Below are 24,090 nucleotides of genomic sequence, written 5' to 3' on the forward strand. Positions count from 1 at the left end.
CTTGTGTGACCACTGGAGAACCTTTTCATGTAAGTCCAACTCCAAACTCACTGCAGTCTCTTAAATACTTATCAATGGACAATAACAAAAACAGGCCCACACAGTGCATCTAGACGCGGATCTGTCATTGAAAAATCTCTAGATTATTTGAAAAGGTGTCTCTGGAATATGGACGATACTACAGGATCAGGTTAGTTTCGGGCTGTGTGGATATGTTTGAAGCAGATCGTTACAAGCAAGGATTTCTGTAGAGAAGCTACCTCATATTACAAGTAATGACCAGCTTTTCAGGGAAATGTATTTCCTTTGTAATGTTCGATGGCATCTGCCGCTGTAGATACGCATGTTTTGCAATAGCTCGCCATCTGGTGTTGGGCCGGAGTGTTACAAGTTGTTTTTCTTCGAAGAAGTCTTTCGAGTCACTGGACCGAGTGACTCCTCCTTTTGTCTCCATTGCGCATGGGCGTCGACTCCATCTTCGATTGTTTTTTTTTCCGCCATCGGGTTCGGACGTGTTCCTGTCGCTCCGAGTTTCGGAACGGAAAGATAGCTAATTTCGGAAGATTTTCGTCGGTATTGTTGCATTCGGGATCGGCGTAGTTAGATTCAACACCGCATCGAAGATCGAAGAGCTCCGGTGCCCTTCGGGGTAGCTTTTCGATCCCCCGTCGGGGCCTGGTCGGCCCGACCGCGTGCTGAAGAACGCCGATGGAACGGACCCCGTTCCGTTTCTGCCCCAAATGCCACAATAAATACCCCTATACAGACCAACACTTGGTCTGTAACCTGTGCCTGTCACCTGAGCACAGTGAAGACACCTGCGAGGCCTGTCGTGCGTTCCGGTCCCGAAAAACACTCCGAGACCGTCGAGCCAGAAGACTTCAGATGGCGTCCGCGCCGACAGCCCACCGAGAGTTCGAGGAACAAGAAGAGGAAGGTACCTTCTAGATCCAAGAATCGGACTCCGAAGGATTCGACGATACACAAACCGTGAGTAAGACGTCGAAAACCACACAGAGGAAGATTTACAAGGCCCAGGGGACGCCACTGCCATCAGGCCATGGCTCCACCCATAAATTCGGTGACCGACCGTCGGCACCGAAAAAGGCCCAAACAGTGCCGAGATCGTCCGACTCCGGTCGAGACACCGGCACGCAGCCTTCTCGGGACCGAGAAAGTGCTGGAGACAAGCCTCGACACCGAGATGCCGGTGTGGACACGGCTCGACGCCGAGACAGCGGCACCGAAGAAGATCGACGCCGAGAGGTTTCGGCCCCGAAAAAGAAAAAAGTCACCTCTGAGCCGAAAAAACACACAGACAGGGTTTCGGTGCCGAAACAAACTGCAAGCGACCCAGCTTCAGGCTCTTATACAGAAGAGCACTCGCTAACCTCCCAAATGCAAAAGCATAGGTTTGAGGAAGAGCTACAATCAACTGATGTAGACCATACGCAAAAGCGTATTTTCATACAGCAGGAGACAGGAAAAATAAGCACCCTTCCCCCCCATTAGAAAAAAGAGAAGGTTGGAGTTCCAAACTGAACAGACACCACAACCAAAAGTGGTGAAAAGAGTTACCCCACCACCCTCTCCTCCGCCCGTGATTAACGTCTCGCCAGCACAAACTCCATCACACTCCCCAGCTCACACCACCATAAGCCAGGGTGACCAAGATCAAGACGCATGGGACCTATACGACGCCCCAGTGTCAGATAACAGTCCGGAGGCATACCCTACGAAGCCATCTCCACCAGAGGACAGCACCGCGTATTCTCAAGTGGTGGCTAGAGCAGCACAATTTCACAACGTAAGCCTCCACTCAGAACAGGTCGAGAATGATTTTTTATTCAACACAGTCTCCTCCACCCACAGCTCATACCAAAGCCTGCCTATGCTCCCTGGTATGCTCCGGCACGCAAAAGACATCTTTAAGGAGCCGGTCAAAAGTAGGGCTATCACACCAAGGGTGGAAAAAAAGTATAAGGCGCCTCCTACAGACCCGGTTTTCATCACTACACAGCTGCCACCAGACTCTGTCGTTGTAGGAGCAGCTAGGAAAAGGGCCAACTCCCACACATCTGGAGATGCACCACCCCCAGATAAAGAAAGCCGCAAGTTCGATGCAGCTGGTAAGAGAGTCGCAGCACAAGCTGCAAACCAGTGGCGCATCGCCAACTCCCAGGCACTACTTGCGCGCTATGACAGAGCCCACTGGGACGAGATGCAACATCTCATTGAACATCTGCCCAAGGACTTACAAAATAGGGCAAAACAAGTGGTTGAGGAGGGACAGACCATTTCCAACAACCAGATCCGCTCCTCCATGGACGCTGCAGATACAGCTGCACGGACAATTAATACATCTGTAACTATCAGAAGGCATGCATGGCTCCGAACGTCTGGATTTAAACCAGAGATTCAACAAGCAGTTCTCAATATGCCTTTTAACGAAAAAGAACTGTTCGGTCCAGAAGTGGACACAGCGATTGAGAAACTCAAAAAAGATACAGACACTGCCAAAGCCATGGGCGCACTCTACTCCCCGCAGAGCAGAGGCAATTACAGCACATTCCGTAAAACACCCTTTCGAGGGGGGTTTCGGGGTCAGAGCACACAAGCCAGCACCTCACAAGCAACACCGTCCAGTTACCAGGGACAGTATAGAGGAGGTTTTCGGGGACAATATAGAGGAGGGCAATTCCCTAGGAATAGAGGAAGATTTCAGAGCCCCAAAACCCCTACTACTAAACAGTGACTCACATGTCACTCACCCCCTCCACACTACACCAGTGGGGGGAAGAATAAGTCATTATTACAAAGCATGGGAGGAAATCACTACAGACACTTGGGTTCTAGCAATTATCCAACATGGTTATTGCATAGAATTTCTACAATTCCCTCCAAACATACCGCCAAAAGCACAAAATTTGACAACACACCATTCCAATCTCCTGGAGATAGAAGTGCAGGCACTATTGCAAAAGAATGCAATCGAATTAGTGCCAAACACACAAATAAACACAGGAGTTTACTCACTGTACTTTCTGATACCAAAGAAGGACAAAACGCTGAGACCAATCCTAGACCTCAGAGTAGTGAACACTTTCATCAAATCAGACCACTTTCACATGGTCACACTACAAGAAGTATTGCCATTGCTAAAACTACACGACTACATGGCAACTTTAGACCTCAAGGATGCTTATTTCCATATACCAATACACCCATCGCACTGTGTAAAGAAATGGCTCCCTGTTGCAGTTACCCCCCACTTTTTGCCTGATACTGATGCTGACTTGACTGAGAAGTGTGCTGGGACCCTGCTAACCAGGCCCCAGCACCAGTGTTCTTTCACCTAAAATGTACCATTGTTTCCACAATTGGCACACCCTGGCATCCAGATAAGTCCCTTGTAACTGGTACCTCTGGTACCAAGGGCCCTGATGCCAGGGAAGGTCTCTAAGGGCTACAGCATGTATTATGCCACCCTAGAGACCCCTCACTCAGCACAGACACACTGCTTGCCAGCTTGTGTGTGCTAGTGAGAACAAAACGAGTAAGTCGACATGGCACTCCCCTCAGGGTGCCATGCCAGCCTCTCACTGCCTATGCAAGTATAGGTCAGTCACCCCTCTAGCAGGCCTTACAGCCCTAAGGCAGGGTGCACTATACCATAGGTGAGGGTACCAGTGCATGAGCATGGTACCCCTACAGTGTCTAAACAAAACCTTAGACATTGTAAGTGCAGGGTAGCCATAAGAGTATATGGTCTGGGAGTTTGTCAAACACGAACTCCACAGCACCATAATGGCTACACTGAAAACTGGGAAGTTTGGTATCAAACTTCTCAGCACAATAAATGCACACTGATGCCAGTGTACATTTTATTGCAAAATACACCCCAGAGGGCACCTTAGAGGTGCCCCCTGAAACTTAACCGACTGTCTGTGTAGGCTGACTAGTTCCAGCAGCCTGCCACACTAGAGACATGTTGCTGGCCCCATGGGGAGAGTGCCTTTGTCACTCTGAGGCCAGTAACAAAGCCTGCACTGGGTGGAGATGCGAACACCTCCCCCAGGCAGGAGCTGTAACACCTGGCGGTGAGCCTCAAAGGCTCACCCCTTTGTCACAGCACAGCAGGGCACTCCAGCTTAGTGGAGTTGCCCGCCCCCTCCGGCCACGGCCCCCACTTTTGGCGGCAAGGCTGGAGGGAACAAAGAAAGCAACAAGGAGGAGTCACTGGCCAGTCAGGACAGCCCCTAAGGTGTCCTGAGCTGAGGTGACTCTAACTTTTAGAAATCCTCCATCTTGCAGATGGAGGATTCCCCCAATAGGGTTAGGATTGTGACCCCCTCCCCTTGGGAGGAGGCACAAAGAGGGTGTACCCACCCTCAGGGCTAGTAGCCATTGGCTACTAACCCCCCAGACCTAAGCACGCCCTTAAATTTAGTATTTAAGGGCTACCCTGAACCCTAGAAAATTAGATTCCTGCAACAAGAAGAAGAAGGACTGCCTAGCTGAAAACCCCTGCAGAGGAAGACCAGAAGACAACAACTGCCTTGGCTCCAGAAACTCACCGGCCTGTCTCCTGCCTTCCAAAGAACTCTGCTCCAGCGACGCCTTCCAAAGGGACCAGCGACCTCTGAATCCTCTGAGGACTGCCCTGCTTCGACGACGACAAGAAACTCCCGAGGACAGCGGACCTGCTCCAAAAAGACTGCAACTTTATCCAAAGGAGCAGCTTTAAAGACCCCTGCAATCTCCCCGCAAGAAGCGTGAGACTTGCAACACTGCACCCGGCGACCCCGACTCGGCTGGTGGAGAACCAACACCTCAGGGAGGACCCCCGGACTACTCTACGACTGTGAGTACCAAAACCTGTCCCCCCTGAGCCCCCACAGCGCCGCCTGCAGAGGGAATCCCGAGGCTTCCCCTGACCGCGACTCTCTGAAACCTAAGTCCCGACGCCTGGAAAAGACCCTGCACCCGCAGCCCCCAGGACCTGAAGGACCGGACTTTCACTGCAGAAGTGACCCCCAGGAGTCCCTCTCCCTTGCCCAAGTGGAGGTTTCCCCGAGGAAGCCCCCCCTTGCCTGCCTGCAGCGCTGAAGAGATCCCTTGATCTCTCATTGACTTCCATTGCGAACCCGACGCTTGTTCTAACACTGCACCCGGCCGCCCCCGCGCCGCTGAGGGTCAAATTTCTGTGTGGGCTTGTGTCCCCCCCGGTGCCCTACAAAACCCCCCTGGTCTGCCCTCCGAAGACGCGGGTACTTACCTGCAAGCAGACCGGAACCGGGGCACCCCCTTCTCTCCATTGAAGCCTATGCGTTTTGGGCACCACTTTGAACTCTGCACCTGACCGGCCCTGAGCTGCTGGTGTGGTAATTTTGGGGTTGCTCTGAACCCCCAACGGTGGGCTACCTTGGACCAAGAACTGAACCCTGTAAGTGTCTTACTTACCTGGTAAAACTAACAAAAACTTACCTCCCCCAGGAACTGTGAAAATTGCACTAAGTGTCCACTTTTAAAGTAGCTATTTGTGAATAACTTGAAAAGTATACATGCAATTGAAATGATTCAAAGTTCCTAATGTACTTACCTGCAATACCTTTCAAACAAGATATTACATGTTAAATTTGAACCTGTGGTTCTTAAAATAAACTAAGAAAAGATATTTTTCTATACAAAACCTATTGGCTGGATTTGTCTTTGAGTGTGTGTACCTCATTTATTGTCTGTGTATGTACAACAAATGCTTAACACTACTCCTTGGATAAGCCTACTGCTCGACCACACTACCACAAAATAGAGCATTAGTATTATCTATTTTTACCACTATTTTACCTCTAAGGGGAACCCTTGGACTCTGTGCATGCTATTCCTTACTTTGAAATAGCACATACAGAGCCAACTTCCTACACACAGGAAATACCTAAGGTTTGTATTCAAGGGAATACATTACCAATTCAAGGTACTGCCTTTCGGATTAACAACCGCACCAAGAGTCTTTACCAAATGTCTAGCGGTGGTCGCTGCACACATAAGAAGGCAGCAAATACATGTGTTCCCATATCTAGACGACTGGCTAATCAAGGCCCATTCGTTAATAGAGTGCTCAAATCACACAAATCATATCATACAAACCCTCTTCAAACTAGGGTTCACCGTCAATTTCACAAAATCCAAAATTCTGCCGCGCAAGGTACAACAATACCTGGGAGCCATAATAGACACATCAAAAGGAGTAGCCACTCCAAGTCCACAAAGAATTCAAAATTTCAGCACCATCATACAACGCATGTATCCAACACAAAGGATACAAGCAAAGATGGTACTACAACTCCTAGGCATGATGTCTTCATGCATAGCCATTGTCCCAAACGCAAGACTGCACATGAGGCCCTTACAACAGTGCCTAGCATCACAATGGTCACAAGCACAGGGTCACCTTCTAGATCTGGTGTTAATAGACCGCCAAACTTACCTCTCGCTTCTGTGGTGGAACAACATAAATTTAAACAAAGGGCGGCCTTTCCAAGACCCAGTGCCACAATACGTAATAACAACAGATGCTTCCATGACCGGGTGGGGAGCACACCTCGATCAACACAGCATACAAGGACAATGGAACGTACATCAAACAAAACTGCATATAAATCACCTAGAACTTCTAGCAGTTTTTCAAGCACTAAAAGCTTTCCAACCAATAATAGTTCACAAATACATTCTCGTCAAAACAGACAACATGACAACAATGTATTATCTAAACAAGCAAGGGGGGACGCACTCCGCGCAGTTAAGCCTGCTAGCACAAAAGATTTGGCGTTGGGCAATTCACAACCAAATTCGCCTAATAGCACAATTTATACCAGGGATCCAAAATCAACTCGCAGACAATCTCTCTCGAGATCACCAACAGGTCCACGAATGGGAAATTCACCCCCAAATTCTGAACACTTATTTCAAACTCTGGGGAACACCTCAGATAGACTTGTTTGCGACAAAGGAGAACGCAAAATGCCAAAACTTCGCATCCAGATACCCACACAAACAGTCCCAAGGCAATGCCCTATGGATGAACTGGTCAGGGATATTTGCTTACGCTTTTCCTCCTCTCCCTCTCCTTCCTTACCTGGTAAACAAACTCAGTCAAAACAAACTCAAACTCATATTAATAGCACCAACTTGGGCAAGGCAACCCTGATACACAACGCTGCTAGACCTATCAGTAGTACCCTGCATCAAATTGCCCAACAGGCCAGATCTGTTGACACAACACAACCAAAAGATCAGACACCCAGATCCAGCATCGCTGAATCTAGCAATCTGGCTCCTGAAATCCTAGAATTCGGGCACTTACAACTTACCCAAGAATGTATGGAAGTCATAAAACAAGCCAGAAGGCCATTCACCAGGCACTGCTATGCAAGTAAATGGAAGAGGTTTGTTTGCTACTGCCATATTAATCAAATACAACCATTACACACAACTCCAGAACATGTAGTGGGTTACTTGCTTCACTTACAAAAATCTAACCTGGCTTTCTCTTCCATTAAAATACACCTTGCAGCAATATCTGCATACCTGCAGACTACCTATTCAACTTCCCTATATAAGATACCTGTCATTAAAGCATTCATGGAGGGCCTTAGGAGAATTATACCACCAAGAACACCACCTGTTCCTTCATGGAACCTAAATGTTGTCCTAACTAGACTTATGGGTCCACCTTTTGAACCCATGCACTCCTGCGAAATACAGTTCCTAACCTGGAAGGTGGCATTTCTCATCGCCATTACTTCCCTAAGAAGAGTAAGCGAGATTCAGGCGTTTACAATACAGGAACCTTTTATACAACTACACAAGAATAAGGTCGTCCTAAGGACCAATCCTAAATTTTTGCCAAAGGTTATTTCACCGTTCCATCTAAATCAAACAGTGGAACTTCCAGTGTTCTTTCCACAGCCAGATACCGTAGCTGAAAGGGCACTACATACATTAGATGTCAAAAGAGCATTGATGTATTACATTGACAGAACAAAGAACATCAGAAAGACTAAACAACTATTTATTGCATTTCAAAAACCTCATGCAGGAAACCCAATATCAAAACAAGGTATAGCCAGATGGATAGTTAAATGCATCCAAATCTGCTACCTTAAAGCTAAACGACAGCTGCCCATTACACCAAGGGCACACTCAACCAGAAAGAAAGGTGCTACCATGGCCTTTCTAGGAAACATCCCAATGCAAGAAATATGTAAGGCAGCCACATGGTCTACGCCTCACACATTCACCAAGCACTACTGTGTAGACGTGTTATCCGCACAACAAGCCACAGTAGGTCAAGCCGTATTAAGAACATTATTTCAGACTACTTCCACTCCTACAGGCTGATCCACCGCTTTTGGGGAGATAACTGCTTACTAGTCTATGCAAAACATGCGTATCTACAGCGACAGATGCCATCGAACTGAAAATGTCACTTACCCAGTGTACATCTGTTCGTGGCATCAGTCGCAGTAGATTCGCATGTGCCCACCCGCCTCCCCGGGAGCCTGTAGCAGTTTGGAAGTTACCTTCAACTATTTATATATGTATCATCTCAACCTTAAATAGGTGCATACTTAGTCACTCCATTGCATGGGCACTATTACTACAATTCAACTCCTACCTCACCCTCTGCGAGGAAAAACAATCGAAGATGGAGTCGACGCCCATGCGCAATGGAGACAAAAGGAGGAGTCACTCGGTCCCGTGACTCGAAAGACTTCTTCGAAGAAAAACAACTTGTAACACTCCGGCCCAACACCAGATGGCGAGCTATTGCAAAACATGTGAATCTACTGCGACTGATGCCACGAACAGATGTACACTGGGTAAGTGACATTTTCATTTCCAATCATTATCTGATCTCCCCCAAACTTGGTGATTGCCAATGGCTGGAAAACTATTCACAATAATAGGTTTTTGTTCTCTTCCTCTCCAAAAACTGGTTCACTCCACGTATTTGCTAAACTCTTTTGGATCCTTCGAGTTGGCCTTCTACACGTTCAGGTTTATGGCAGCTTTAAGCATCACCTACAGTGTCATTGCCTTTAATTTGGGGGGCATTTTGAAAGTTCACTTTTTTTTCTTTTTTTTTTTTTTTAACCTATCTCCAACCCATCACTTCCTCAGCAGTTTTGCTACCCATCTGGATTTCATTTTCCAATCCTGGTCAGTTATACACCACATCTTGCGTAGCCATTCTACGCCTCTAAGTCAAAGTTTGAAATACACAACTAGGGATTCAGTTGATCTCCGCAGAATGCGAAATTGTTCTTTAAGAGAGAGGTTAGTAAACAAAGTCCTTCCTCTTGCCTGGCCACTGGGCTAGATGAGAGCTGTGGAATACATACATACATACATATATATTTGCTGCTATTTCCTGTTATCTGACCAAAGTGTCAGTTGTAAATCACTTTATTAACGAACATTTTACCATATAGAAAGACATTCTCTGTTCTCCTCTAATCAGTTTACCTGATTCTTGGTTCTAAATAAGTATCATGGCATACTTAAAACAGTGAGCTATATAATGTTTCTGTTCCAGTAGACGTTGCAGTGTTTAACTTGAAATATTGTTTCAAAATGACAAAATTTAACTTTGCCATGATTGTTGCTAAATGCATCACCTCTACCATCTAACCAGGTTAATATACCCGCTTTCCAACTCTGATTGGCTTCTCAAAGCTGTGGAAGATCTGCTCGGTATATTTAACCTCACCAGCTCACTGGTCTGTCAGTGAGGGGGCATGAAATGCTCTTTAACTCCAATTATTGACCGACAGGCTGACCGCATCATTATTAGACAACTAATTGTTCATTAGTTGAAAAAACCTGGTCTGCCTTTAGGCGCCTTATTTGGTTTTGCCATCACCTCTACTGAACTTGTAGTGGCTAAATGTCTAGAGAAGCTTGTTGTAGTGCAGCTCCAACCTGTTCTTCAACCACAACTGTCTTCTCCACTCCCTTCTGTTTTCATACTCAAGGGACGAGTATTACTGTCTTGGGTCGACACACCTAGATTATTTGATGAGAAGACTCCGTGTCATGTTGGTGATGTTTGATCTGTCAAGTGGCCTCCGACATTGCATCGCATCCCACCCTTCTTGCTGTGAAGTCGGGCAGTTCCTTCGTAGGCGGTGTATTGCAGTGTGTCAAGCTCGGTTCCTTTATCTCTAGGCAAGTTGCCTTCTCCTGCTTTCTGCCACAGTGCAGACATCATCCCCACCCTCTGCTGTACCATGTACTTGGTCCATCTCTGATCTCATTACAGACTTCCCTCTATCATGTCAGCCTTATGCAGACGATATGCAGCTTTACAACCGGATCTCTAACCCTGATTGAAACTCATCTTCTTGAGTTCTGTTTGAAGGGGGGGGGGGGGGGGGGGGTTTGGAAGCATTGATATAGTTCAATAATCCGTTCTCCATAACAATCTTCCTCAACAGTCACTATCTCTAGTGTCTGGAGAGCTCTCAAACGCAGAAAATATATCTGGAGGTCCACAGATTCAATACAATGGCTGCCCACAAGTAGTCTTTCACAGGTGCCGCTCACTCAGCAAAGAACACTTTACTTATTGACATCAGAAAAGCTCCATAGCGATCTAACTTCAAGAAATTTCACAATGCCTGCTTGACCCAACCGGTTCTTAACTGGTTTCTGAAACTGGCTCTCCGGCTGTCTGATAAAATGGCCATTAAATCCTGCATTCCCTCCTGTTCTGGTGTGGCAATTCTGCACTATAGGTCAGCTCTGTTTATGCAAGGTTGTACTGCTCTTAAAGTGCCAAAATACCTTTGGGTCTTGCTGAATTATATAAATGTACTCAATAAATAAATAATAGGACAATTTAGCTGAAGACATACATTTTCTTTAGAGTGATGTCTAGCCATCGGATTGAGTCTATTACCGTACCAAGACTTTTGGACTTTACAATGCCTTACCAAAGTCATCCACCCTGGAGTGTCCTGAAATTGTGAGGATGGTGACCAATATCTGGATTCTTTCTACTGATTTACCTAAAAACATTTTACCGCTCCCTGGCATGGGAAGCAAAGCAAAATTATCTTCTGGCAGGACAGTGCTTATCCAACTTGGAGAGCTTGAAGTGACGCATGGTTTCAGCTCCTAGTGGTATCGTCCTACAGGCTTTTTCTATCTGTCTTCGGATTTTGATGCCTTTAAATTGCTGTTTTTCAGAACAATGTTTTTGTCCTTTCTGGTTACTTTTCAAAACATTATCAGTCAATTTAATTGAGACTAATGCATTGTTTTTTTTTTTATGTAATGCTTGATACCACACTTCTGCTGTTTCCCGGGCATTATAATTTCCAGGTAGTGCACCCTAGTCACCTTTGGAATGCAAATAGTTTTTTTTTGTTTGTTTGTTTTTCCACAGTAGATAGTGATAGATGGCCGGTCCTTGTGCATCACCTGCTCCCTTAGCAAGGATCAGATATCCTTCTTATAACGCCATTTAAGAGGATTAGTTGCAGTTGTTGGCATTTTGTACTGCCCCAACACTTACTTCTCCTTAAACGCCTCTCAGAGCCCCCCTACCGCTTTTGTAGCTGTAGTCTTGAACTGTGCAAAAGTTTTTTCCTATGATATGGACATTGTTCCATTTTCTGCTGACTTCTTTGCACAGCAGCAGATACCTAAGGAGATCTACTCCTGATTTTCACAACTCGAGTTACCACTGTATGTGTATTGTTTTTTTTTTTTTTTAAGTTCTCATCTGCTTCTTTGAAGTACATATTTGCTTTTTAAAAATGCTGATACATCAGTTGGCTAATTTTCTACAGCAAACAAATACAGATTAACAGACAACTGTTTTTTTTTCACAATATTTGGTTTCCAAATCCTGGATCAGATCTTCAAGTAGTACTTGCTTCCTCACTGAAATTGACAGATGGATCATTAACTGTTGTAGTTCATCAAGATGTACCTTCCTTTGTTGAAACTCATTACATTTGTGACTAATGATTAGTCGGGAGATGACCTGTCAGTGGGGTTACTGCAGAGATGTTTACATTTTGTTGTCTAGAGGTACGTTAGTGTTGTAGTGATGGTGGAACAAGATTTCGCAGGAGGCCAAGAAGCGACAAGCTGTATTGTCATAATCATTGTCAGCGATTTTTGTCCTCCATCTAGAGTTTTGCTCTTGAATTGCTGTGGATTCTTGCCATAATACTTGTTGATATAAACACAAGGCATTCATGCTGAAGTGTCCACTGAGCATAAGCGTGTCACACTGGACCTCTTTTTCTAACATGGGTTCTTCTCAATACTGGAACTGTAGCTGATCCTTTGAGCTTTGCACATCTGGCACATATCTCTAGTTTCTTTGTATGTATCCTGCTGCCAGGTCTACGCTATGTGAAGACCCCAACAATATACATGTAATTGGGTACTTGAGCAAAGTGCTTATGGGTAATGTTGGAAGCTAAATTAGTAATTCCAAGTAGACACTACTCGCTCTTCAAATCACAGTGTGGATCCCCTGTACTTTTTAGTCCAGAAATAAGATTCCACTCCCAGCCCAATGCTAGGTAGAAAGGTAATGCACAGCGTTGGGATCTACGATTGTCAACCGTGTGAATTAGGGTTCTGGTAAGTACGTTGTTATTGTGTTTTTCTTCATGAAAAATTCAATCACTTTTTTCCTCATAGTAGACTGCCATTTTATTTTTACTCATAAATGAAATTAAGCATGTTACGTTTTCCATTGGACTGACGAAAACCTCTCACTAATTCTTAATCAAATGAAAGCACAATATAACTTTATCCTGTTGTCTACAACAGACTTATTCCTGTATCTTTGTTTCAACTGTGTGTTCTAACATGTAATTCTCCAGGGTAAAAGTGAATGTAATACCTGTGTACTGCATGGTGTAATTTGTGGGCATCCCGAGAAACATTTGCAGCTTGGTCAATATGCATCTTCCTTGTCGATTATGATGTAACCATTCCCCTAACCCCACAGATCCAGACCCTTCGGAATGGATAACTTGATAGTGACTGTCAGGAGATCGAATCCTGCTGAGAAGTGATGACGTATAGGAAAGCCATTTATCGCGACGTATTAGGTACGTTCCACCACCTTGCATGAAACTAACGGGTTCTGTGATTAATAGTTTACTGTGACCGTATATTATTTCCACTTTCAACAATTTATATGTTGGCCAGTAGCTGTTTCCACATGGAAGCACTTTGGCCTTGGTGGAATGAACTCCAAACCTTTATTCTGGGACCCTGGAATTATGAGTCAGGGGATGGCCAAATTATGTGGCATGGTTGAGTAAATTATGCGCCAATAACAGGCAAATAATATAGCGTAATGTGGCACATTTTCTGATAGCATTACTTCATTATTTTGTACTTTTTACACTTCTTAACACTGTGTGGGCATTGGGTGCACCTCGTTAGTACCAGTTTAACACCCAAATACAGCAATACAGAAAGTCAACCTTTCCAAAGGGCCTTTTACTGTGCAGCAATATGTACTGCTGCGTTTTTTTGTAACTTTTGAACCGTGTGTGCTGGGAACAAAGTATTTTTTTGTTAAAATCTGCAGATGATGGATCATGTGGCAAATGCTATAAATCCACAATTATGCGGGAAAAACACCACAGACACACAATAACATAATCCTAGTGGCCCTGTGTTTAATGTACTATTCTCATTAGCTTCTCTTAAAGGGCACCCTAGCTTTCAAAAATACCAGTGCGACAGTTCAGTGGTTTTCTACAGCAGTGCATAGGCTATTTATCACCATCTTTGTGTTTGAGGAGGAGCAATAGTTTACGAGAGGGGTCTGGTTTGCTCTTTTTCCACCCACGTTTTGTTTTGTTACTGTACTCTAACTTTTATCAATTACTGCTGTTTTATTTTCTTCTTGGCATGTGAAGTGTCAAATTGCCCTCTGGATTAGGGTGCGCTACACACGTACTTTAAAAACATGTATTTTATTTGATTACTTTTTTGCTGTGCAGAACAATACCAATATTTTATTGTGCTATATACCAAAAAAGAATATTCAGAAATCGACCAGTTATTCTCTGAACTCCATAAACCCAACTTCAAATAATTATCTGACACCATACAGGTGTCTTGATCGTCTACCACAGTTATAGTGAGTTTTTGGACTATGACCAAGCCTTCAGGAGGGGTGTCTTCTAAACACTTTATAAAGTAAATCTTCAAGTTTAATTTTAGTCTTCGCCCTTTCCTTCCCGACAACTACTTCTGGGTTTGCTTATATTTTTTTCACATTGTGCTGTATTTTTTTTTTATTTTTTTTATTGCCAGCCGTTTTGTTTCAATTGAGGAAATGTTTTGATCGCCTGGATTATTTGTCTGTCTCACTGTTATATTTTTTCCCCACTTTTGATGACGTCATGGCCACATTTTAACAAAGTCACTGACTGCAGTGAGAAAGGAGCGTTACTGGAAGAGTACCCAGACATGAGAAGCAGATGTGTATGGATGGCCCTTGTAAATCCTTAGATTAGCTAGTTGTGACTGTTTGTTGCTTCATTGACGTTTTTCATTTTCAAGAAGTCTGCCGAGTGAGCTCGATATGCAGCTAGACGTTGATGTACCAAGGGAGGCTTGAGGTTAGTTGAGGGCCCCAGAATCACTGCTTGAGGGTGAAAAAGGCAACAAAAAAAATAATTAGGACGGAGACTCTCCAGTCCTGGTCAGCAGGGACCGATAGGCATCCCCATTACTGTTCAAAACGCCAGTCAAAAAAGTTAGCAGGCACCAGAAGACTTGCACAAGGAGATGCCACTATTTCACTAGTGACCTGTTCATGACATTACCCTACAAGTCTAGGCTAAATTCTGACCCTCTGTTCATGCCTCTGTCTGAACAGGAGCCTGACTAATATTATTCAAGTGCCAGGTGAACCATAACAATCTCCTTGTCATGGCAGCTGGTTTAAACTCAGGAGGACTTGTCTTTCTTCTGCAGTTAGCATACTCACTGTCCTAAATCCAGTTCCTTCTGCTGCCTGGTAGTAAGTTACGAGTGTCTGAAGATGTCTTGTTGACCTATTGGACAACTGTGGTAAAATTCCTGGGACAGACTTTCAGAAGTTCCTAAAAAGCATTTCTAGAAAGACTAAAGAACTTGGGGTTTGCCTGTCAGGTTACTCTGTGAAAACATGGTATTTGACTTGACTACCATTAACGTGCAGTGCATTGACTATAATGAACATGTAGCCAGGCAGGGAACCTGTTTTGATGGAGGATGCAAGTGGCAAGAAGTCACAGATATGGCCAATGTATATCTATTCATGGAGTCAGTGAAGATACAGTGGCTTAAATTTAGTTTAGGAAGAAAAGCTAAATAGATTATGGTAGTTATTTGGATGAGACGTATTAGAAAGATTCTCAAGCTTAGATGGAACAATTTCAAATGTAGCATAGGCAAGTCTAAGACTATGCCCTGGAAGCTTTGTATTCCTGCATGGCCATTTTTATAGTCACCTACTCACTCTTAAACTGACTGCTCTACTTCAGCCAATTTCTCATAACTTTCCTTTCTGTTGGCTCTCTGACCTCTTTCCAAACTCTGCATCTATGATGTGGTTTACTTGTCTTCTCTGTTAAAGTGTTTTGGGGTGTGGTATACCTAAATTATAAAGACCAACCAAAGGGTGTTGGGGGTTGATTCCCTAAGCCAGGAGATCGATCCCCTAAAAAAAAAAAAAATCCCTATGTCTGCTGTTTGATTCCTGCTAAAGCATTGTTGGAAAGGGTAGACTCTTTCAACTCGCAATGCTCATTGGGGGAGTTCGGGGCTTATGGGTGAAATACAGCAACAGACATTCAACGCAAGACTTACCATTGTGCTAAGGAAGCATCCATGGAGCGTCATTGATGTTGTACGTGCTGCTGCTGTTGATAATGTGCAGGAAAGGAGCAGGGGCGGAAGTGCTTCCACACAAGCCCCCAACCCAACAACAACTGGTAGATGTCTACGGTGCAAAAACTGGAAGTTTCTCCTCAACCATGCAAGATGAGGTGTTCATGTCCTTCGTACTCAGGAGGTAGTCCAGAGGATGTGAACGCCATGTCCTCTGCATTAATGGAGGTGAAGGGTCTTGAACTGCACCACCTTAGCCAGAGCTAGCTGCTAAAACAAAATGAAATTGAGTGATGGTTAAGTCGTGCCCATGCAAAAAAAAAAACAACAAAAAAAAAGCATTTGCAATGCAGTTGGTCTTGCATTTTCTTGAATGAGAGCTATTGGCATTGTAAATTTGGTCTTGTCCTGCCATATAATTCCAGTGGCTCAGCCTTTAGCTAAAGCAGTTCCATTTACCTTCTTCCTCTATCTTAAAACCTATACAATTATCATATAAACCTTTATCAGAAATAAACTTTTGGCATTAGCAAGTAATGCTCAAAACAGCTTAACAAAAATATAATTTGGGACAGATTGGAGGGTGACAGGAAAAAGGGAGCCGGGAGTAAAGATGGAGATGACAAGTGGCGTAGTAACGGTATCATGGGCCCTGGAGTAAGAAAGGAAAATGGTTGACCTCAATTTTGGTAGGATAATACAGGAGTAATTGGAGTTTAGTAAGGTCCATAGGTCTCTGCACCTGTTACTCCATTGATAGCTAAGCCTCAAGAGAGCACGCGGCTAGGGCAGAAAAAGGGAAGCGAAGGGAATTCAACAGACAAAAGGAGGAAAGAGAAGAGATCGCAAAGAAAGAAGGGAAAGAAAGTACTAGAAAGTGAAAACACAACTAAGAGAAGAAATAGAGCAAACGTGTGAGACCAAAGAAAAAAGGGAAGGAAGCTAGCGAACGAAAGATAGAGGAAAAAATTATAAAGTGTGAAAAGAAAGAGAAAAATGAACATTAGATAAAAAAACAGAGATGGTGAGAGAAACAATCAGTGAAAGAACCAGGGCATGTATGTACTGACACATTTCCCACAGAGACAGAATGGGAAAATTACTTTGACACTTTAGGTCCCGACAAGTAACTTGTGGCTTCCACATACAGATGGGGAAAAAGAGGGATTTAAAGTAAAATGTGATTTGACAGATAAAGATAAGAAAAACACCAGAAGAAGGAAGAAAGATTTTTTTTTTTTTAAGTGAAAGGATGCATACCTAAAAGAAAAGAGCAAATAAAGTTTAAAAAAGAATGAAGGCAAGAGAAATAAATAGTGAAAGCATGAACACCTGTTGAAGAAAAAAGAGAGGAATGAAACAAAAAGAAATAACCACGTTTGTGCGTGTTTGAAAGAAGAGGTAGCAAGAGGGAAATATTTAAAAAAAGTAGATGAGTAAAAATAAACAGTTGTAAGAGCGAAACTGTCAACATGTGAATTTGAGTGCTGGAAAGAGTAAAAAGGGGGAAAAAGAAATATTTAGAGTGAACAGAGTAAAAGAAAGAATGGAGTGTGAGGTGGAAACAGACCCTCCCAAATAAAGATGGCAGCTAAGAATAGATTTAATTGGCTCACCCGCGTCCTCAAACAGCAGTCAGAGTGCGGAACACCAGGGGTGCGGCAGAACAGAAGGAGGTGCATTAGCAGAGCTCTATGTGAACTCTAATACAGCAATATTGAGGTGATTCGGATCATGCTTGAGGGTATGAACAGAGCTGTGTCCCAGCCCAGTGCTTGAATAACAAAAAGACAGCGGGCGAGGAATGAGAAACCTGGTATTGGACTAATGGGGCGCTGCAGGTTAGGGTTGAGGTGCACTGGCAGAATTTTATGTGGGCTACAGTCCTGGAATTGTAACGGGCACACAGGGTCAGAAGTGAGGTATGTTAATGGAGCTGTGTGTGTGTGTGTGTGTGTGCACCTAATATTGGTGTGCCAGTGGTGCGGAGTGTTAGCCTGAAGGTGCCCTGATGAAGCTGCGAGTGGGGCCCAGTATGTGAGTGGCATTGCCTCTGAACCACAGAAGCGAGGAGTCCTGAACGGCGTGTGTGTGTGTGTGTACTGAGAAGAAATGTGCACTGAATGTTAGAATTGATGGATTCTGGCAGAGCTGTGAGTTCCCATCAACAGTGGCATCGGATGCGAGACTTGAGGTGCCCATTGTCTGAGCTGTGTTTTGCTCTTTTGGGTCCAGTATTGGCTTGGCAGTGGGACTAAATATTAGACTTGAGCTGCTGTAATGGAACTGTTTGTGAGCAGGGTCCCAGTATAGGAAAGGAAGTGACCTTGCTGGGTAGAACTGAGGTGCACTGATGGAGCTGCGCCCGAGGTCCCAGTACTGGAGCGGCAGAGTGTACTGACTGCAAGAACTGAGGTGCTTTGGCAGACCGCGCGTGTGGGGTTCCTGGCACTGGCACGGCTGAGGGCCTGGAGTGTATGTACTGAAGTGGACTGATGGTGCTGCGAGTGGGATTCCAGTATGGGTCAGAAGTGGGCACTGTCTCTAAGGATTGTGGAGCCCTGGTAGAGCTAAGTGCCTAGGGTATGAGCATTTACAAGCGATCCTCTTCCCTTGTGCTCAGCAAACAGGCAGGCACACTTGGTAAAGAAAATACAAGCCAAGGAAGGGTATGAGCCAGGCAGCTGAGAGGGGGTGCAGAGAGCCGACAAACAACAAATGTGACCAAGACAGCCTGATTTATAGCCTTGTTTACAGCAAAGCTGAGAGGAAGAATGCTCTGCAAATGAAAAGGAAAGCTTCCCTGGAAAGGAGCAATAAACAACGTTAAAAAAAAAAAAAAACATAAGTCCCCTACATTACAGATAAATAGGATAAAGCGAAATTGTACAGTAGTTGGTCCCTGCCCCCACACTGAAGAAGGAGGGACACAAAGGCATGACTGACCACTAGCAAGCAAGGATTTTTAAATGACACTGAAACAAACAAATGACATAGCTGGAAGGCCACAGAAGAAGTATACTTAAAAGTATACAAGAGGTCCTACGCTTACACTCAACCTAAAAATGAAGTCAGATCTCTAATAGCTGTTTAAGAAGGTAGCCTTGAAAGACTGTGCTGAAACTCTTTTAAGAGGCCCACCATTGGTGGGAGCCAGCACCTTCTGAAGCAAGAGTGAATGGCTGTGGAATGTGGGCAGGGGGAGGGGTCAAGCACTTCATATGATATAGGGGCATGTTGTCATTTGGTTACCTAATTACTTGAGTGGAATAAAGCCAGCATAGTGCACTTCTTAGGATCTGTGATGTGGTCCAGTCACAAGTTGTTATAACAGCATTGATATGGCGGCACCTGTTGGGTCTGTGCTCACACTCACATACAGATCATTGAAGGAGCCCTCAGATACCATGAAACCGTATGCTGTGAAATATGTAAATGTTACTCCAAAAAAATAGTTACTAGCCTTTTCATGTTTTTTTTGTTGCAGGATCTCTTCCATGAAGACTACATGTGGTGAAAAATATTGGTCGGCCTTCAGTCTTGTATATATTGATGTGAATAATCAACTTTTCAGTTCAAGCACTTGCTTCGATTTTTGTGTTTGCTGTACATTAATAATCATCCTAGAATTCCCTCTAGTGGAAGAAGCTTGCTTTATTTTATGGAAAAGCACAGTTTTAATAAAGCTAAAATGATTTAACAAAAACCCTATCTGTATCTTGAGTGATTAAATCAAATATGTTTTATTTGCTTAGTTTAAAGCCATAGAGCAAATAAAAAGAGTCAGACACAGCATTTCACATGTACGTATAAACAGATGACAGGAAATGTGTATCATTGAAGTGTCAGGAAGGTCACCAAATTAACTGATCATCAGGATTAACCCTGACCGTAAGAGTAACGCGTCAAAAGCGGCAACAACATAACTAGTCAAAGGGCTTGCTAAATAAATTAACATGCAGCAAGAGCGGCCTTAAATTTGACAGAAGGCAATGCTTAAACAAGCATTGGCAAAGCCAATAGGGTTTGCCTTAGTTTTTTTCTTTTGCATTCTATCTTACTATCTAATTAGATTATAAATATTACAAAAAGGTTATAATAATGTCTTATAAATTTGATAAACCATTCGTAGTTGCTTATGTTGTGATGTATGTTGAATTTATGTTTATCAAACAAACATTATTATAACCTTTTTCTAATATATATAATGCAATTACATAGTAAGATAGAATGCAAACTAAAAAAAAAAACAGTTGTGAAACCTGTTGACTTTGCGAATGCTTGTTTCTTAACAATTGATTTTGCAAGCAGCGCGCAAGTGAAATCTAAAAAGAGAGGGGGACTGGCAGGAGCTCCAGAAGGGACGGAAGGCTGGAGGAAGAGAGCAGCGTGAATCTCTCTGAATCTAATGAAAACCTTCCTAAGCCTGATGTATTGCACCTGGCAGTCCCTTGGTCTGCTCTGAGCAGCTATTGAATAATTGCAAGGGTCTGATCTGGGAGCTGGGGGCCTTCCCAAGGACGTGCCTCTACTAATGCACATGTACATATATCTACACAACACTGTCACAAACACACATTTTCTAAACTGCCTGCTCCTAAATGCTCGATCACTCTTAAAAAACATACACCACATCTACGACCTGCTCATGGACACACAACCTGACTTACTATTCATAACGGAATCATGGTTGGGAGATGACCTGGCCCCAGTATTACATGAAGCCTTTTCTCTGGAACTACCAAACCATCACACAAAACCGTATTGGCAAGAGAGGAGGGGGACTATTGATTATATACAAACAAGCAATAAATCTCAGTAAAACATCCAACATTTCCATACAAGGTTGTGGGGCCCTCCTCACCACATGCAACCCTACTCCAGCTTCCTCCTGTAACTTTCTCCTCCTTTACAGACCTCCCCCTAACAACTCAGCTTTCCCAGACACTTTTATAGATACAGTCTTAAGCCTTATAACATTATACTCAAACCTATGCATTCTTCGGGACCTAAACATTTGGTTTGACAAACTCAATATGCCCCATCCAAAAACCATCACCACTGGCCTAGTCGCAGTGAACCTACATCAGATTGTATACAATCCCACACACATCGCTGGACACATCCTAAATGTAATTTTTGCTAAGCCTGAACTAGTTAATGTTCATAGCATCACACCAATCACATGGTCAGACCACCACTTGATAACTGTCCAACATAAAATACCACAAATCAACATACCCCATAGCAACTTACATACATGCTTCTTTCGACCATGGAGCAAACTCAATTTTAAAGACTTAGAAACACAACTAACAGTCAAAACAGATCTAGATACAATTAATTATGTTTCAAAACTTTGAGTGGCTACAGGAAGCTTTCGATATCCTAATACCACTCATAAAAACCAAACAAGACAAAAGAAAACCAACACCTTTGAGAAACACAGAACTTAAAAAGATAAAGCAACAAATCAGAAGGTCGCAACCGACCTGTCTCAAAACAAACAACATTCAAGGCAAACTTCAGCTACACAAACTTAACAAAATATACAAATCAATCAAAGATGCTAAAAAAGGTACTACTGAGACACAATTCTAAATGCTAAATCTGCAACCAAAGAATTTTATAGAATTCTCAATGAATTTCAGAAACCTAAATGCATGGAAGGAAGTCGTCCTACTACTCAAGATTTCAAAAGCAAACTGGCAACTCATTACACAACCAAGGCAGACACATTGGACTCCTATTTAAAACAGAAAAAGCCATCAGCACCAACAACTTTCCTAAAATCCCCTTCAAGAATAAACAAACCCAGCCTCTGCACTCCTTTAAACAGATATCACAAGGTGAATTTATGGATTTGGTCAAAGCAAGCAGGCCTTCTGGTTGCCATTCTGACCCTTGTCCACCACACATCTTCGAGAACCTTCTTTTATCTACCTCTGCTGCCACACCTGTAAGAAGAATCATCAACAACTATTTAACTGTAACTACAGGAACTTTTCCTAAAGACCTGAAAAAGGCATACATACGTCCATTGTTAAAGAAATCAAACCTAGACCCGCAGGACCCCAACAACTACAGACCAATCACAAATGGACCTTTCCTGGGCAAACTGATAGAAAGAGCAGCATTCGCCCAGATGTCACAATTCACTGAAGACAATTCCATACTTTCAGACTACCAAACTGGATTCCACCCAGGAAGAGGCACTGAATCGGCATTCATAGCAATCTGGGATGAACACAGTCGACCGCAATGAATTTCCTGCACTACTTCTCTTGGGCTTCTCGGCTGCCTTTGATACTGTTGACCATGACACCCTAATTCAAAGACTCCACAAAGCCGGCATAGAAGGGACTGCTCTCAACTGGATTACATCCTACCTTCAAAACAGAATATTATCAATTGTCCCCCCCCCCCCCCCCCCCATCCCCCTGCCCTTTCTCGTCCAAACCCTACCTCACAAAAGCAGGAGTCCCCCAAGGATCAATCATCTCACCTTTGCTTTTCAACATCTACATGATGTCATTACCAGAACTGATCAGTGATGATATTCAACTCGCATACTACAACTATGCAAATGACACACAAATATTACTTAAATCGGAATTCCCCAAATACATTGAAAACTCACAAATCGTCAGCTCCCTTGGAGCCGTTGATCAGTGGATGACTTGGAGCCATCTCAAACTAAATGCTTCCAAAATGGAAATACTCATGTGGTGACTTGAAAAATTATGACCCACTTGTGCGCGTGGCGTGACAATCTCGGACCGCCTCCTCAAGTATCCAAGGATATTAAAAACCTTGGCATTACCATGGGTAGGAAGTTGGCTCTGTATGCACTATTTCAAAGTAAGGAATAGTATGCACAGAGTCCAAGAGTTCCCCTTAGAGGTAAGATAGTGGCAAAAAGAGATAATACTAACGCTCTATTTTGTGGTAGTGTGGTCGAGCAGTAGGCTTATCAAAGGAGTAGTGTTAAGCATTTGTTGTACATACACACAGGCAATAAATGAGGAACACACACTCAGAGACAATTCCAGGCCAATAGGTTTTTGTATAGAAAAATATATTTTCTTAGTTTATTTTAAGAACCACAGGTTCAAATTCTACATGTAATACTTTGCATGAAAGGTATTGCAGGTAAGTACTTTAGGAACTATGAATAATCACAATAGCGCATATACTTTTCAAATAAAACAGATATAGCTATTTTAAAACTAGACACAGTGCAATTTTCACAGTTCCTACGGGAGGTAAGTAATTGTTAGTTCTTGTAGGTAAGTAAACCACCTATGGGGTTCAGGTTTGGGTCCAAGGTAGCCCACCGTTGGGGGTTCAGAGCAACCCCAAAGTTACCACACCAGCAGCTCAGGGCCGGTCAGGTGCAGAGGTCAAAGTGGTGCCCAAAATGCATAGGCTTTAATGGAGAAGGGGTGCCCCGGTTCTAGTCTGCCAGCAGGTAAGTACCTGCGACTTCAGAGGGCAGACCAGGGGGGTTTTGTAGGGCACCGGGGGGGACACAAGTTAGCACAGAAAGTACACCCTCAGCAGCACGGGGCGGCCGGGTGCAGTGTGCAAACACACGTCGGGTTTCCAATGTAAATCAATGGGAGACCAAGGGGTCTCTTCAGCGATGCAGGCAAGGGGAGGGGGGCTCCTCAGGGTAGCCACCACCTGGGCAAGGGAGAGGTCCTCCTAGGGGTCACTCCTGCACTGGAGTTCCGATCTTTCAGGTCCTGGGGGCTGCGGGTGCAGAGTCTTTACCAGGCATCGGGATCTGGGAGTCAGGCAGTCGCGGTCAGGGGAGCCTCGGGATTCCCTCTGCAGGCGTCGCTGTGAGGCCTCGGGGGCGGGTGGCAACTCTGGTTACTCACAGTCTCGTAGTCGCCGGGGAGTCCTCCCTGAAGTGTTGTTTCTCCACAAGTCGAGCCGGGGGCGTCGGGTGCAGAGTAGCAAGTCTCGCGCTTCCGGCGGTAAATGCAGTTGTTTTAAAGTTGCTCCTTTGGAAACAAAGTTGCAGTCTTGGGTGAACAGGGCCGCTGTCCTCAGGAGTTTCTTGGTCCTTCTAGAGCAGGGCAGTTCTCTGAGGATTCAGAGGTCGCTGGTCCCTGGGGAAAGCGTCGCTGGAGCAGTGTCTTTAGAAGTGGGGAG

At 44.2% G+C, this 24,090-nt stretch overlaps 1 protein-coding gene across 1 annotated transcript in view; it reads left to right on the top strand.

Moving 5' to 3' along the window:
• Positions 1 to 19,633, top strand: part of LOC138268622 (mediator of DNA damage checkpoint protein 1-like) — a 142,386-nt gene extending 122,753 nt beyond the window's left edge. The window contains exons 10-11 of the mRNA XM_069218457.1: positions 13,040 to 13,142; positions 19,415 to 19,633. Coding sequence (XP_069074558.1) covers positions 13,040 to 13,106 — 67 coding nt within the window. The 3' untranslated portion in view covers positions 13,107 to 13,142; positions 19,415 to 19,633. The remainder of the gene's footprint in view (positions 1 to 13,039; positions 13,143 to 19,414) is intronic.
• The last annotated feature ends 4,457 nt before the right edge of the window (positions 19,634 to 24,090 follow it).

The sequence above is a fragment of the Pleurodeles waltl genome, chromosome 12 (genome assembly GCF_031143425.1).
Source record: "Pleurodeles waltl isolate 20211129_DDA chromosome 12, aPleWal1.hap1.20221129, whole genome shotgun sequence".
Classification (NCBI taxonomy): Eukaryota; Metazoa; Chordata; class Amphibia; order Caudata; family Salamandridae; genus Pleurodeles; species Pleurodeles waltl.